Source organism: Alligator mississippiensis, chromosome 12 (genome assembly GCF_030867095.1).
Source record: "Alligator mississippiensis isolate rAllMis1 chromosome 12, rAllMis1, whole genome shotgun sequence".
Classification (NCBI taxonomy): domain Eukaryota; kingdom Metazoa; phylum Chordata; order Crocodylia; family Alligatoridae; genus Alligator; species Alligator mississippiensis.
In genome coordinates this window covers 6,127,990-6,142,892 of record NC_081835.1, presented here as the reverse complement: position 1 = coordinate 6,142,892, position 14,903 = coordinate 6,127,990, and the positions used below count along the sequence as shown (strand labels likewise).

Genomic DNA, 14,903 nt, shown 5'->3' with positions numbered 1-14,903 from the left:
AGTGAGTCAGGAGGGGAGAACGTGCTTTGCCTTCTCTGTGACAGTGAACTTTGGGAAAGAGAAAAGGTTGTCACACCTTGCGGGGGGTTTCTTCCTAGCTGTGAAGCCATGAATCATTGCAGGTGCATCTCCACGCTGGGTTGTGCTGCTCACCAAAGGGCAAAGGAGCACAACCAGCGAAGGTGATGGAGATGGCTGCAGATTTTGTTCCATTTTCTGGGATGAGCTACAGCCGTGGAGAAAGGGGTGTAGGTTGTAGCCATGTTGGTCTAAGGACGCAGGCAGACAAGGTTTTTTGGGTAAATGTGATCTCTTTTATTAGATTGGCTTCTGTTCCACCCAGGCCAGCACACGCAGCAGCTGCTGTGCACCCACAGCACCCATTACTTTTACTGAATCTCGGCACCTCTGAAAATCAAGCCTCATTAGGAGGCTACTGAAGATGCTGCCCAAACTCCCAAACAAGGTGTCTATAAGTGTGGATTTGGGTCTATTTAGGAGGCATTTGGGTCTATTTAGGAGGCATGGCCCCTTTTATTCAGCAAAGTAACTCACAGGAACTTGCCTGCCCAAGCTTTTCCCAAGTGCAGTGCATTTCAAAGGGATTCAGCATCAAGATTATGGTTCAGGCTTTCTTTCTTTCTTTCTTTTTATCTTAAATGTTGGCTGCTTTTATTTGCCTTCTGGCTTCAGAGACTTGACGGTGTGTTAGGTTTCTGTGTCTCAACTTTTCCCCAACCAGGAGAGCTAGAGGAAGCATGTCACTTTTTTTCTTTAAATAGAAGTGGAGATTTTCGTGCCACCTTTCTGTCCCCAGAATAATACTGTGAGGTTTGGCAGTGCTGAGAGTTAGAAAGAGAGCTTGATTTTTTTATTTATTTTTTTTCCCCCTTCTTTTTGGGATATGTCTGTTTGGAGCAGCCAGGTGCAGGTTGGGTGCAGAGAGCGGTGTGTATGCCTGGCAGAAGCGAGTGGTGTGGGAAATTCAGAAATAACAGCTAGTGTGTGCTAATGAACCCTCTTCTTGGCAGCTTCCTCCAACCTGAAGCATAAATGGGCTGTCTGTGGATTGAGCTAGTCCTTCACCCATAGAGGTGGTCTCCCTTGGTCAGCATGTTGTGGAAGACCCTTGCAGGGCTACTATCGCATGCCCTCTGAATGGCATGCCTTTAATTTCCAGTGCAGTTAGCATGACATTTGCCCCCAGCGCTGAGTTTCCTTCCAAGGAAGGAAACCTGTCCCAGGCATACTGCAATGTTAAAACCCAGTTGGCGATGCCGGTGCCCCGTTCTCCTCCGTGATGTGCAACGTGGCAAGTGCCAAGACATTCAGGAGGAGTGGGAATAATGCGCCCATATAAAATCTTTCACAAGAGAGAGTCAGATCTGCATGGGAGCTTTGAGAGAGAGAAATGAACTCCTCCATGAAACCAGCCAACCTGTGCAACTCGGATACCGAAGCAGATGGGACTGAATCAGACCACTGCATTCCTTGCATAGAAGAGTCATGTTTGTGCCTGCTCTTGCCGCTGCGAAAGCATGCAGAAATTTTGCAGAAATGAGGCGTGCAACCTTCAGCTGATTAATTAATGAACCATGTCAACCGAAAATATTAACTGTTTCCATGCTGCCTCCGGTCGATAGCTTCAGTGGGTGCCTTTTTCCCCCCTTAAAAGTTCACGCTTATATCTGTCTTCTATCACAGAATTTAAGGTCAAAACATGGAATTTGTGTCTTGTGGGAAATTCAGATATGTTAATACCTGATTCAAAAGCTTAACCCCCTCCAAAAACCAAACAACACCCCCCCCCAAAAAAACCCCAAAACTCTAGCAAAGTTTTCTGTAGAATAACAAGAGCAGAAAAAAAACCTTCTTTTGGGTAGTTCAAAATGGAATATTTCACCAGTCTTGAATTTTGGGTTGTCAGCTTGAAAGGAAACATTTTGGTTTGGGCTTAGACCGGCTGCTCAGATCAACGTAAACCGTGGTGCCTTGTGCATTTTGATTTTTTTTTTCAGGCCTGTCAGAAGTTACCCGGTCCTGCAACAAATTTTTCAGTTTCCTAGTTCAATTAGAAAATGTTGCTCTAGATCTTTTTTTGACTACTAAATATTTTTCGTACCTACAGCGGGTAGGTTGCTGTTGTGAGTGGGTTTGAACTAAACGCACACCGGAAAAATGAACCTGTAAAGCTGGAGAATGACACAGTCTCTTCTGGTTCCCATCTCTAGCTGCTCAGGGCAGATTTCCTAACTCGGCCACCGCTCCGCAGCAGAGAAATGCCATCTTTTCTTTTCTTCAGCAGCTTTGTTGCCTCAATAGTCGTATCGCATTCGCGATGAGTTTTTGCACCAATCTACGTTGTGCCGTTTTGTGCAGAGCGGTTATGTGAGAAGGCCGATAGAATTACGTTGCTGTGACAGCCAGGAGATGGGGCGACGGGACCGGTTCTTGGGTAGCTAAAACCCAGCCGCTCGATCTTTTTGCTGACCCTGATGACGGCGCGGATGATTCAACAGCAGTAACTTGCGTATTATTCATCTCTTTTAGCGATGAAAACACGAGGAAAGATTTGAAGACGCTGCCTGTCTTTCCTACCAAGACTTTGCAGGAGCATCCATCACTTGCCTACTGGTAAGCTCCTTCCTAATATTAGAAATGTTAAATGCCCGTAGCAGTGGGGAATGACGCCGTCAGCTTGACACCTCTTCTCTACGGGGTTGTACATGGGGCTCATCCTGACCACGTCATTCCCAACTGCTTCAAGCACTTTCACCGTGTAGGGAAATGGAAATCCAGTCGGTATTATGCTGTACAGTTAGTCAAACCATCTCCGGATCAGAACAGCACCAAATGCTGGAGAGATTTGGGCAATCCAAGTTCCTGCTAGGTCTGGATTTTGCAAATGGCTCCTATCTTTTATAACAAGGTGAGCCCAAACAGCCCTGGAGCAGCTGAAACACAGATTTAGTCCAGTGATGTGACTTGAATGCATTTCACGCAGAGGTAAGGACTATCACACGTGTGGTATGAATACACAAGATTATACAAGAGACCATTATACTTGTAATCAAGCCCCTTGACTTCGGTCCACTATCCCCTACTTGGTTTTATTTCGAGGCTCTGCTGTATTATGTCATTTCCAGGGTTGTACTAATGGCTTATGATAAGCCTTTGCTTTTTGCCTGTGTCAGGCACCTAACTCATTTAGCCTGGTTTTATTTTTTTATTCTTTGTGGCTAAGGTTTGAATGCATAATTTTATGTCTACTTTTAGCAGAGGAAAATCCTGAGCCTAGGAGAGGGAATAGGGTGCAAAGATTATTGGTGATGATAACCCGTTGTTTCATTTGTAAAGGAAGAAAAATACGTAAGAATGCAAAAATCCTCATTTTTATAACTTTATCTTTTTTATGTGTGCAGCGTTTGTCATTTGAAGTGTGGGTGCTTCATGCTTCTTGATAGGACTGTATACAATTAGTAGATTGTATATAAAAGCAGGTTAATCTGAAGCAATGACTTGATTAGCAATCTGAGACCTTGTGTCCTCTGTGAAGGATCGGACAGAAGGTCCATTCTCACTAATGAAGTTTGGGGATCGAGTGTAAGCTACAGTGAGAAATGCTCAGTGAAATATCTTGTGTACGTTGCATGTGCATCTGAACTTCATCAAACATTGGATATTAAAAAAAAAATCACCGAGCCTCTGAAATGGTTTCTGTGCTTATTTTGCAGTGAGGACAGAGTGATTGAGCATTACATAAATATTAAAGGCCTGAGCAGAGGACAAGCCATTGTTCAGTGAGTATAAAACTTATTCACCTGGAGGGCATTTTTTTTTAAATCCTTTCTGTTGTCAAAAGATAAGGCAGGCTGGGCCGATGCCCACAGTCCTTGTGAACCTTTTCCCCATTTCTGTAGCAATGATGTTTCTGGTAATAAACCTGTTGCCTGCTTTAAACCATATTGAAGTTAAACTAAAGCAAAGTTGTATTTTGCATTTCATACAAAAAAACTAGAACTCGTGGTTCCAAAATGATACCTTTTATTAGACCAACTGGAAAATGGCAAGAAAATTGTCCTTTTCTGCAAGCTTTCCGGATCAAAGTCCCATTTTGCATTTCACAAATTCTCAGTTAGGTTTTCACTCCTTTGTTTAAATATCTTAGATATGCAAAAATGCTTATCACCTCATTTTATTGCCAGCTCCACAAGAGTGGATCTCCCTACTTTGTTTTGCTAACAGTTAGTTTTCACCCCTCAAAAGAATTGCCTTGAGCTCTGTAGGGAAAACACAATGCATATTTAGTATTTAAAATGGGCTGAATTTGGTTTTTAAATAGGTCAAGGATTCTCATTAACTTCACTGAGCTTATTGGACTTTCAAAGGGCAAAGTAGAGACGATTGAAGGGTAGAGTACAGACCTAGAGGTGTATAGCAAGCTGCATAGGTACATAAGGTAGGCAGCGTGAAACTGGCCCCACTCAGTTGTGTGACTGCAGCTTTCTGTGTATCCATGAAAGTCTTGCTAGAAAATCCTAGTGCTTTTTTGGGCAGGAACTGAGAATAAACGGTCCTCTTAGGGGTTCATTAAGCCATGGAGTCACCTAAATATTTAATGAAACAGTGGTACATATAGTCCTATTTTACAAACCATTTTCTTCTTGAGGTGATGATTTTGGCCAAGTCAGTAGAAATAATAATTAAGGAAGTAGAATTAAATAAGTATAAGCAGCTCCTTCAGTGTTTTGGAAAAGAGCTGAGGAACATGTCATTTTAGTCCTTGCTTTCTGGACTTTGGACAAGAGGAAATGTGGGCAAGATTTAACTTTGTCTGCAGCATTTTGTCTCGCATACTCTGGAGTTTTGCTGTCACCATTGGATGGGCCCGCGTGTCACCTCTGTCTCCAGCTGTGTGTGCTGGGGTCTTGCATGAATTAGGGCCCTTGTTCATTAGGAGACTTTGTCTGCCTAAGGCAAATAACTCAATGTGAATTCATAAGCAGAAGAAGACCTATGAAGAGACATTATCCTTTGCAGAGCAGTTCATCTCTATCAATCTGTTTGCAGGTACATGAAAGTGGTGGAAGCCCTGCCCACTTATGGAGTCCATTACTATGGAGTAAAGGTCAGTCCGTGTCCATAAGTGGCATGATTTTTTTGTTCGTGATGTACCATCGTCCTCTTAAAGGAATAATTTAACCATGGGCTATCTGTCTGAAAGTATTAAAAAGTAGGTTTTTGAGCCATATATTATTTCCTTGTTCTATAGGAACTCTTCTGTTGGCAAACAGCAAAATCACTTATGTGCCCAAGAACACAGAAGGGAATTTTTAGTGAAATCTTCAGTAATCTTATCAGGAGCTAAATCTGTATCCGTCTAATTAAATGGGATCATGCTGGCTATCACTTATATCTTTTTAAGCAGTTAACATTTCTCCAGAGACATGATATGCTGTTAATTGAGATTAGGAAAATGGCATGCACAGAAGACGGTTCCTAAGTGATGTCGGCTTCACGAGTGAAACGCAGCTACCGCTGGCACCCGTGCCACTCTCTGCCATCCCAGCCCTGCAGCATTTTAACATAGCTTCCTACATTTCTACCTGAAAATATATATATTTTTTGAGAGGGGTGAAATAGTTCAATTGATGAGCAGCAAATCCTAGATAACTGAGCGACATGAACCAAAGGGTTTTATTGTGCTGAATGGAGAGCGCGCAGAAATTAATACTTCAATAACAACCTTGCTGCTTGATGGCAAGTTTATTCACTGTCCCAGCCCACAGATGCTTGTGGCAGGATGAAATGTGTAGATACTCTTACCTAGATCTGGGTAAGATCGTAGTTCTCGTCCTTCTCCGTTTTACAGGATAAACAAGGAATCCCTTGGTGGCTTGGGATCAGTTATAAAGGAATCGGCCAGTACGACTTACAAGACAAAGTCAAGCCTAGAAAAGTAAGTTGTATTTTTTCTCTATGTTGTGTGGAAATGTGTACATTTTTAAGCCATTGCTGCTTTGAGTCCCAAGCTCACTGTGAACTCGTTTTTTTTTGCATCCCTTATTTTGATAAAGGTTCACACAAGTTCGCAGGATCCTTCAAACGTGTAAATAGCACTGGTAGGTTCGTATTCTGCATCAGCTTCTAGAAACACGGGGGTCCTATACACGTGCGTGGAGCCTGCTCCAACACACTGGAAATCCAGCTGCAGCACGCTGGACATTTAATACGTTCTGGCAGTTTTCCACACTGCGTGTATCAGCGTCCCTGCATGTCTCCGTGCTGAAAAAATGGTGGCAGGGTGCTTTGAAATAAAACATGTTTGGTGAGCTTTAGTTAAAAGTGCCTTACTGCTGTTTTTTTAGCACGGGGACACTGATGTACGTGATGTGTGGGCTGTTTCAATTAGTGCGGCTCGCTCCTTAAAGCACCCGGTCCCACAACAGGTATAAAAATGCCCACGGCTTCATGAAAATGCCTAATGTGAGATTGATCAGTAGGAATTCAGCGTGGTAATCCCTCTGAAGCTTACCACTCTTTTTCTCTCTTTGGGCAGCTACTAAGTGATTTCCTTCATTACCTGTCTTCATACTTTTACATCCTCCAAATTAATTCAGTTCCTCTCTGCTGGTTTGTTTAATGCAAGGGCCACGTTTGGTCATAGGACTTGCTGTCATGTATATACATGCACTAGATTTGAGATTATAAATTGCTAAACCGGGTACCGGTTCCAGCCGATGCAGATTCCCACCTTCGCCCTGTGTTATGGAGTTGCAAACACCAACTGATTACAAGCCGTATGTAAGCAAATTGGTAGGTAAGAAGTTTGGGTGTGCAGTACTAGAGCTTTAATATCAAATACTGTTCAAGCTCTGGGTGCCCTGCAGAGGTGTTGAAAGTACTAAAAGCACTGCAATAAATAGGGCTAGGGGAATCCAATTCTCAATGCACCATAAGCACTTGGGAGAGCCAGCTTTCAGTTAACCCCTTTTGTATCTGCGGGGTTACAGTGTTCAACACTAGCCATGTTAGGAAGCTTCAAGTTTGAAGTTGGCAAGGCCCAGATAGCAGCAGCCACACCCTGGCAGTCTGAGTTTTGTGTGCCAATCAGTGATAGGATTTATAATGGAAATGTTGGTCCAATGACTCTTGTCCATCGTGCTGTCATTATAATGATACAGCTTAGCAAACAAATCGCAGGGGAGGGGGACTCTGAAAGTGAGGCAGGGATAGGGGAAAGCTTTGATACCAGTAAAGTTGCTTGAAATTGTGCCTAATTTGAGTACATGAGCTCACAGGCCTACTTGGAAGGAGGAAGCTAAGGACTAATGCGCAAATGGTTTCTTTACACAAAGGGTGGTTCTGTGTTTGGGAACGGCAGTAGGGGAGGTACTTGGGGTAGATTCGTTTCAAGGAGAAAAGAGATACAGTCAGCGCACAGAGGTGAACAGATACTGCTGGGTTTTGGAGGAACGATGCTTCCGTATGCCATACAGCTGTTAGTTTTAGCACAGATGTGTTGCCACATTCTTCCTCCCTGTCAGACCGTGCCATGTGTTTTGGCTAGAAATACTAGCCAAATTAATTTTAAATAACTAGTCCAAGCTGGAAATATATCGGAAGGGGCAGAAGAGGAGGTCTGTCAGTAGGTTTGTGACCAGCAGAAGCAATGCATTGCTAGCTAAAGGATGCAGAACAGCGGGAGAGGATGAGAAATCCAACCACTTTTCAGACCCAAAGTGTTGATACCGTTGGGTTTTCAGGAAAATTCTTACTTTGCTCTGTTTCATGGAGTCAAAATGATCTGCTTTCTGTTAAGTTTGTTATATTGTTTGCATCCTGGATCCAAAGCCTGGTGAGATTTATCCCTAAGTACTGGTTAAAGGGTTAAGGGAATCCTCACTGTGCTCCACCCTCCGAGATAGCTGCATTGCACATATGCGTGGGCCTCTTCGGCAAAGAGAGAGGGAGATGCAGAGTCACAGTGTAACCCACAAGCGGGGTTTTCCTGTTTTTAGACATATGTGATAAATTGGTGTGCAGCTATCCACTGATACTTGTTGGGGTGGGAAAGTTTCAGACGTGATGCTTAGCAAGAGTCCACAGTGCTCTGGCTCTGTTCCAGGGAAGTAATCACAGTCTGCCTTTTTCCATCTCGTACTTTAACCCAGAGAGGGCTGCATTTATTTTATTTTATTTTATTTTATTTTATTTTATTTCCCATTGGTAACGTGCATTCCTCAGAAGCTCTTGAAGCCCATATTCATAACATGTGGGAGGTGGGGGGGAGTACCACAAAGACCATTCAGTCTGCCCCACAGCTGGCTGGTGCACACAGCGAGTGCATGAGATGCTTTACTGCAGAGTTGACTAATTAGCTCTGCAGTAAAGCATCTCCACCTACACTATTAGGCCCAACTAAACTAATTAACTCCGCCGTAGGATAGTCCTGCTCAACACAAGTACTATCTCACAGTGGAGTTATTTACTCCGCTGCAACGTGTGTGTAGATGGTGACCGGGGCTGGCTAGGGCACGAGTGTGCTACAGCACGGGACTAGCTGCCACCTAGCCCCGCACTGAAGTACCCTCGTGCCCCAGGCAGTCCCTCCACAGCACACTGAGCTGTGGGGGAGCAGCTCCGGGCTCGCAGGCTGACCCCACAGGGCCCTTGCTGTGCTACCCCTGCTCCGTGTGCTGCGGTCCCAGGCGCACGTGTAAATGCTGCACCCGGGAGCAATAAACTCCAATGCAAACTGCACCCAAGTTCACTGCTCCCTGCTAATAGCACATGTGGATGCACCCAGTGTGTAAACTGATGTGGTGAAATAGTCTGTTCACATGTAACATAAATGGGGCTTCCTCTCTGCACGGGGGCTGGCAGGGCCAGCACCCTAGTATAGCCACTGGCTGTATCCTGCAAAAGCTTCCTCCTGTGAGTACTCATCATCACTCAATCCTGTAGGTCATCTTCATGAAGTCAGGGTGCCTGCCCTCATTAGGAGCTGCTCAGCTGGGGAAGGCTGTGCCAAGTAGTTTTGGGCCTGGCATTTTTTTGAGCCTTGTTGAACAGATTGGATCATTAGATGAAATGCAGTATTTCAGCAGATTTTTTTGGAGGACTTATCCTCATTCCTAATACACGCCCTACACCAGTGAAATTAAGGACAAGCTTGGCATCGACTGCAATCATAACCAATACAAGTACTTGGCTCTGGGGCAGTGATTATTCTGGAAATGGAGGAGCACTTTCTGAGAAGCATCATTTATGGAACATGCCTTGTTCATCTGAGATGAAAGTGCAAATCGGAGGAAAATGAACTGCATATTAGCTACGCATTATAGTGTATATGGCTCAGATGGATTCCACTTTAAGCACTTGGAGGCAAGTAACTTGGGTTCATAATCCACACCCCCCTGTCGCTGAATGTAGCCTGAAAGCCCAAATTTTAAAAAATAGTATTCATTACAGCACCAAGTCTACAGAAATTGCAATAACGCCACTTAGAGTGGCCTTACAAAGCATGGCTGGTAGGGCACGCTAGCTTTGCAAATGGATAATGCTTATGATAAGCTTTTAAGAAATTAAGAGAAAGGTGTCTAAATGCTGATGCTGAGAGTTTTCTCCAGCAGAATGGTTACCTAATGAAAGTGTCCTGACCTGCATAGTTCAATTGTTTGGAATACAATGGCATTTCCACTGGGTTCCCAGCCAGTTGATCTAATTATGCAGAGAGCTCTGTTACTGTGTGGTATTTCTCACCAAGGAGAAGCCATTGATTCAGAATCCAGATAGGGAGCAAACACAATGATTTAATGTAAACACGGGGCTGGTAATAAGACTGCTCTGTGAAATGCAGTTCCCTCCAGATGCAAAGTATTGTTTAAGCTTCACCTGTTCAAAGAGAGATGCTGTTTATATTGGTCTAGATAGTCCTTGCAAGATATTTGTTCCCCTTACTGCGGACAAAGTGAGGGGGGAGAACACGGTTTGATTTTATTTGGAGATACTCAAATATTTCTTAAGTATAAAATGTTCTGCACAGGTTGTCTTCAGTCGAAAGATTTCATATATAGAAACCCTTTTCACGGTGCGACCAGCCCGAAACCCAGTGATGGCATCTCAGCTAGTGGATAAATGTAAAGAATGTCTTTACTTGCCATGTGCACACACAGACTAGCTTGAACATCCTTTCTGAAAGGAGCAAACTCTGGTTACAGCAGTAAAATAGAAAGGGCATAATCGGCACTTTCCAGGCACTGCCAGGTGATCATTTATGGCATATTTAAAGCCAAAGGATTCCAGTCTTCATAACCACAAGATGGATGTGGTTATAAGTGAATATTGCCTTCTGGTCACAAGTGTCCTGTGTTCATCCCCAGCACCGTTCTGCTGTGTCTGTGCCCGTTCTTTTGGGTGTGCCGAGCCTGGCTAGTCGAACCAGTCTCAAAGCCTGACGTTTTGTATTTTGAGATTCCAAGTTTTTAGACCCGATTTCAAGATAGTCTGGGGAATTAGCCCATGATAGGTGGGTGCACCGAGCCAACACCTCTCCAATATAAATGATCAAGACATAAAATAATCCAATGAAATCAGACCGCTGATTTTAAAGACCTGCTGACACAGTGCGACGTCTCCACTTCTGTCAGGAATAAGAGATGAAGATGGGAGGGTTTCTTCAAAACTTTTCATAAGTTGCATCTTATTTAAATGCTTTCATAGGGCATTTTTCAAGCAAATATTTCTGCTAAGAAAATCATAGCGTCTTTCATGGATGACTTCAATCCGCTATTAAAGCCACACGAATGGTTCTGTTCTCTTGATGAAGTTTCTTTTAACGAGTCCAACACATTTATATGTCTTTATTTTGCTTGAAGCAGTATAACAAAGTTGGGATCCCTGAGTCACTGGCTAATACACGCGTGTACTACTGCATACAGTCATTTCTAATTTGAGTTACTTCATTAAAGCCTGGATTGCAGATAAATGACTAGCTATTAATGGTCTCTTCCTTCCTAGATGTCTCACTTCCTCCAGTTTGGTGCAGTCGTGTGGTCCATAAACCGAGTTCTTTGCAGATCAGAAATGACTCAAAGCATCTTCCCCGGGTTTTTCATTATGTTATAGAAGTTTCTTTTCAGGGAATAAGTGGTGGTCATGCAAATAAATGGACATGCAAACTGTGCTCTCCCTCCTGCCAGCGGAAAGGAGGCGTCGTTTTGTTGTGCACCTGCATCATACCAGGACTGATCCTGCTTCTTCTCTCTCACTGTTTTCTTCACATTGCTGATTTGAATTAAGCTTCTGTTGCTGTACCTAAACTTTGCACTTTCCCCCCGTGCTTATAACACACCCCCAAACACGTATGCAGTCTTCCTATAAATCATATTTGTTCCTAGCCTGTTTCCTGAAATGCAAGGCGGGGACTCCGCTCTAAATTGCAAACTCTTTAAGGTGTGGACTTGCTATTTATTCTGTATTCATTACAGTGCTGGGCACGTGGGACCCAGTCTGTGGCTGGAGCTGGTCATCACTATTGCCATAAAACCGATAGACAAGAATAGTCTACTGGTTAATCTATGAGAGAGGGAGTCACGTGAAGGTTAATCTAATGATTAGTACATCACTGCTGCTGAATGGTTGCTTCCTTGATGATGTTTATACATCCCTAAATAGTCTTTTCTCTTTTGCTCAGTCACATGGCTTGATGAATTTTGCTAGGTTTAGCTTTCTAAAATGTACAGGTCACGTCCAAAGTTGACACGGAAAAGCCGTTCAAATGTTACTGTTGGGCAGTGGCATTCTGCACGGCGTGTGGCGCGGGGAATTAGTGGTCATCTCTGAGGGTCTTCCCTTGGTATTGGCTTTGAAAAAAGCAATCCTGCACTTGGAGAGCTATATGGGCCTCCCTTTAAGTGAAATGGGAGCCTTGCATGGGCTTATTAAGGGTTTGGCAAGCTTGTGGTTGGAAAAGAGTTTGAAAAAAACCCTTATTAGCTCAGGTGCGCTTACTCATTTGGTTCAAAGCGATATACATTGCCAAACTCTCATGAAAACATTTTAATTATTTCTGATTGTTTCTTCTGACCTTAAAAGTCTGCATAAAGTTTCCAGATTTTTTTCTTTTTTTGCTTCTCTCTGCATTTTGTTGCAAAGGTATTTTAAGGGAACTGGAAATTAGGGAACATTTAGCCTGGGGTAGGATTCGCATGTGCTCAGTGGGAGTTTCAAACCTTTTGGATTTGGCCCCTGATTTGGAAAATCTGATTTTAAAGTAGCTTGAGCAAATCTGTTTCTTTCCCTTTGATTTTTCTCCAGTGTTCAGAGGCTTTTCTGTCCCTTATGACTTGTATCTATTGCTTTCAGATGTTAGCAGGGACCCGCCTTAATTTACTCATCTGTAATTGTGGATCATCAGATGGACTAGGTATTATTTGTCCATACCTGATTTCATAATTAGTCTTTGCAAATGGACAGTACGGCAGAGTGATTTGTTTTATTTTAAACATGTTTAAGATCCATTGGAAACTGTGTGAGAGAATGAACGTAAATGTTTTTAGAGGATAGGCAGCTAAGTGATAGACTTACAGGAAAATAACATTAAGTAGCTAAATTCTCTGTCATGCAAGTTAAGAGCTAATATCTTAACTGAGTTATTTAGATGTATTATATTTTAAATAAAATATGTATTATACTTTCAGATAAGCATGGTGAACCCACATATCCCTGTTAGAGCAAACTTTATTCTCAACAGTTTTTATGTAAGTAGATGCTGTATAAAGCTTGAACAGTGACATTGCACGCAGGCACAATCATCTGAACATATTTTCGACCACGTAGCAGCAGCACGCCCTGTGTCCTGTGCCTAGACTATGAAGGTACAGTAGGCAGCTACAGCCCGCCTTTGGTTTGTTGCAGAAGGCGGGTTGCAGTGTAGACATCACCGGGGCGTCAGGAGATCCTGATTTATGCTTGTCCTACTTCTTCTGCCTCTCTTTGTGTCATTGGGCAAGTCACTCTGTGCCTCAGTTTACCACTCTGTAAATACAAAGAGCATCTCCCTGAAGGGGATGTTGCAAGGCCTAATATAGTTAATTAAGCACTTTGAAGCTGGAAATGCTAAATATTGTAGTGTTCGTGCTGATGTTGGACAGCCACTGATTTGTATTACGGTCTTTTAAGTTTTAATGCCTTTACAGATACCTTTGAAAGTCCTAGTAAGTTTGCAGCATGTATTCAAATCGGATACAGTATGTGGTTGCATAGAGCCATTGCAGTATAGATGTAGTAAATGCTATTAATTAGGGCTGCCTTGTCTGTCTGCGTCCTTAGACCAGGAGCGGGCAATTATTTTGGGCAGAGGGACGCTTACTGAGTTTTGGCAAGCCATGGAGGGCCGCATGACAGGCAACCAGGGACAGATAACTATTCATTTTCTAAATTTTTTATGGGCCCCATGGGGCGGATAGAATGGCCTGGCGGGCTGTATCTGGCCCCCGGGCTACATTTTGCCCACCCCTGCCTTAGACCAACACAGCTCCAACCTACACCCCCATTAATTAGTGCTTGCATTATGTAGCATGGATTCAACACAGCACCAAAGTCACCTTTTTGCCTTCATACTCCTGTATTGCAAAGGCAATATGCATTGCATCTGTGCAGCGAAATGCAGAGCAGACACCACTGAGAACAGGAGTTGCTTTTCATTCCCCCTGGTTGAGTTTAGTGGTTGATATCTAGTCCGGTTGGAGGAGCAAACAGAGTGGGGGGGGGAACGAAGCAGGCAAGCCCTTGTAAAGGGTTACCAATTCATATTGCCCCTGTTGTGTGTGAATTGAGCTAAATAGAAACCCCCCCTCTCCAGGGCTGTCAAACCAGACTCTCTTGCAAATGTTCAGTGCCATTTGTGAGTGCTATTGCTGCTTTATAAGAAGGCAGAAGAGTCTACAAACCTAGTGACTGGCTATTTTAGAGGGTCTGAATCTGACAACACTTTTTTTTTTTGCTGGTTCTCTATTAATAATCACTGTTAGACTTGAGTCAAGACTCGAGACTTGAGACTTGAGTCTAAGAATGATATGGGTGGATATATCCTGTCTGGGTAATTTGTCCAATCATCCTGGATTTCCCCCTAGTTGCTCACATTGATGCACAAGATTAGCAGAGGTAGGGGAAAAATTGGCCAGTTCATATGCATATGAAAATCACACTTGGGAGACCTGCATATTGAGCGTCTGGGACATGAGTAGGGGACTCTGCTCCTGCCACCGTAGCCCCACAAGGATTCAGGGGAAAGATGAAGCGATCTTCAGCTCTGTTATCCTGTGTGAGCTTCCCAGAGGTGGTCATGACCGGGGAGACCCTGAGAGCATGACTGCAGTGGAGTGATGCTGGAAGGAAGTGGGGTGCAGCACTGGGGCCCAGTAAGTTGTGGGGGCATAGGGTATTCTTGCATATGGGAATACAGGACCCCACCTTGGGTACCTTGCATGAGGGGCTTTAGGTCTTTCCCATGGTGGGAAAGAAAAGAAGCAGAACTCATTTCCTAACAGTGCTTTTCACGGTGGGGATTAGGGTGGCAACCCTCAGAGGGACTCTTTCTCTGGGTGGGAAGGGAAGATTAACTAGGCCATGTAGTGCTGGTATGCTTAATTACACTAATAGTTGCTTGCAGAAAGATTTGGCAGTGCATTCCCATACACAGATGCCTCCTGTTTGGGTAGAGCCAGCAGGTCAAAATGTGCATTCCCGTTTCCTCATGTCTGTGTGGGGGGCCAAAATCTCTTCTCTGGAGTTTAGGCATCCCCCAGGGGAAGTTCCTTATCCACATGCCAAGCCCCACCTCGTTCGCGCCGTCTACTTGCAGAACAGGTTGTCTTTAATTGTGTCGGCCGCTCTGG

General features: G+C 43.8%; 1 protein-coding gene across 7 annotated transcripts in view; it reads left to right on the top strand.

Moving 5' to 3' along the window:
• Positions 1-14,903, top strand: part of FRMD4B (FERM domain containing 4B) — a 163,153-nt gene that overhangs the window by 127,011 nt on the left and 21,239 nt on the right. For all 7 annotated transcript variants that reach the window (XM_019499738.2, XM_059716022.1, XM_059716024.1 and 4 more), the window contains 4 exons: positions 2,551-2,634; positions 3,735-3,800; positions 5,071-5,128; positions 5,873-5,959. In XM_019499738.2, the coding sequence (XP_019355283.1) occupies positions 2,551-2,634; positions 3,735-3,800; positions 5,071-5,128; positions 5,873-5,959 (295 nt within the window). The remainder of the gene's footprint in view (positions 1-2,550; positions 2,635-3,734; positions 3,801-5,070; positions 5,129-5,872; positions 5,960-14,903) is intronic.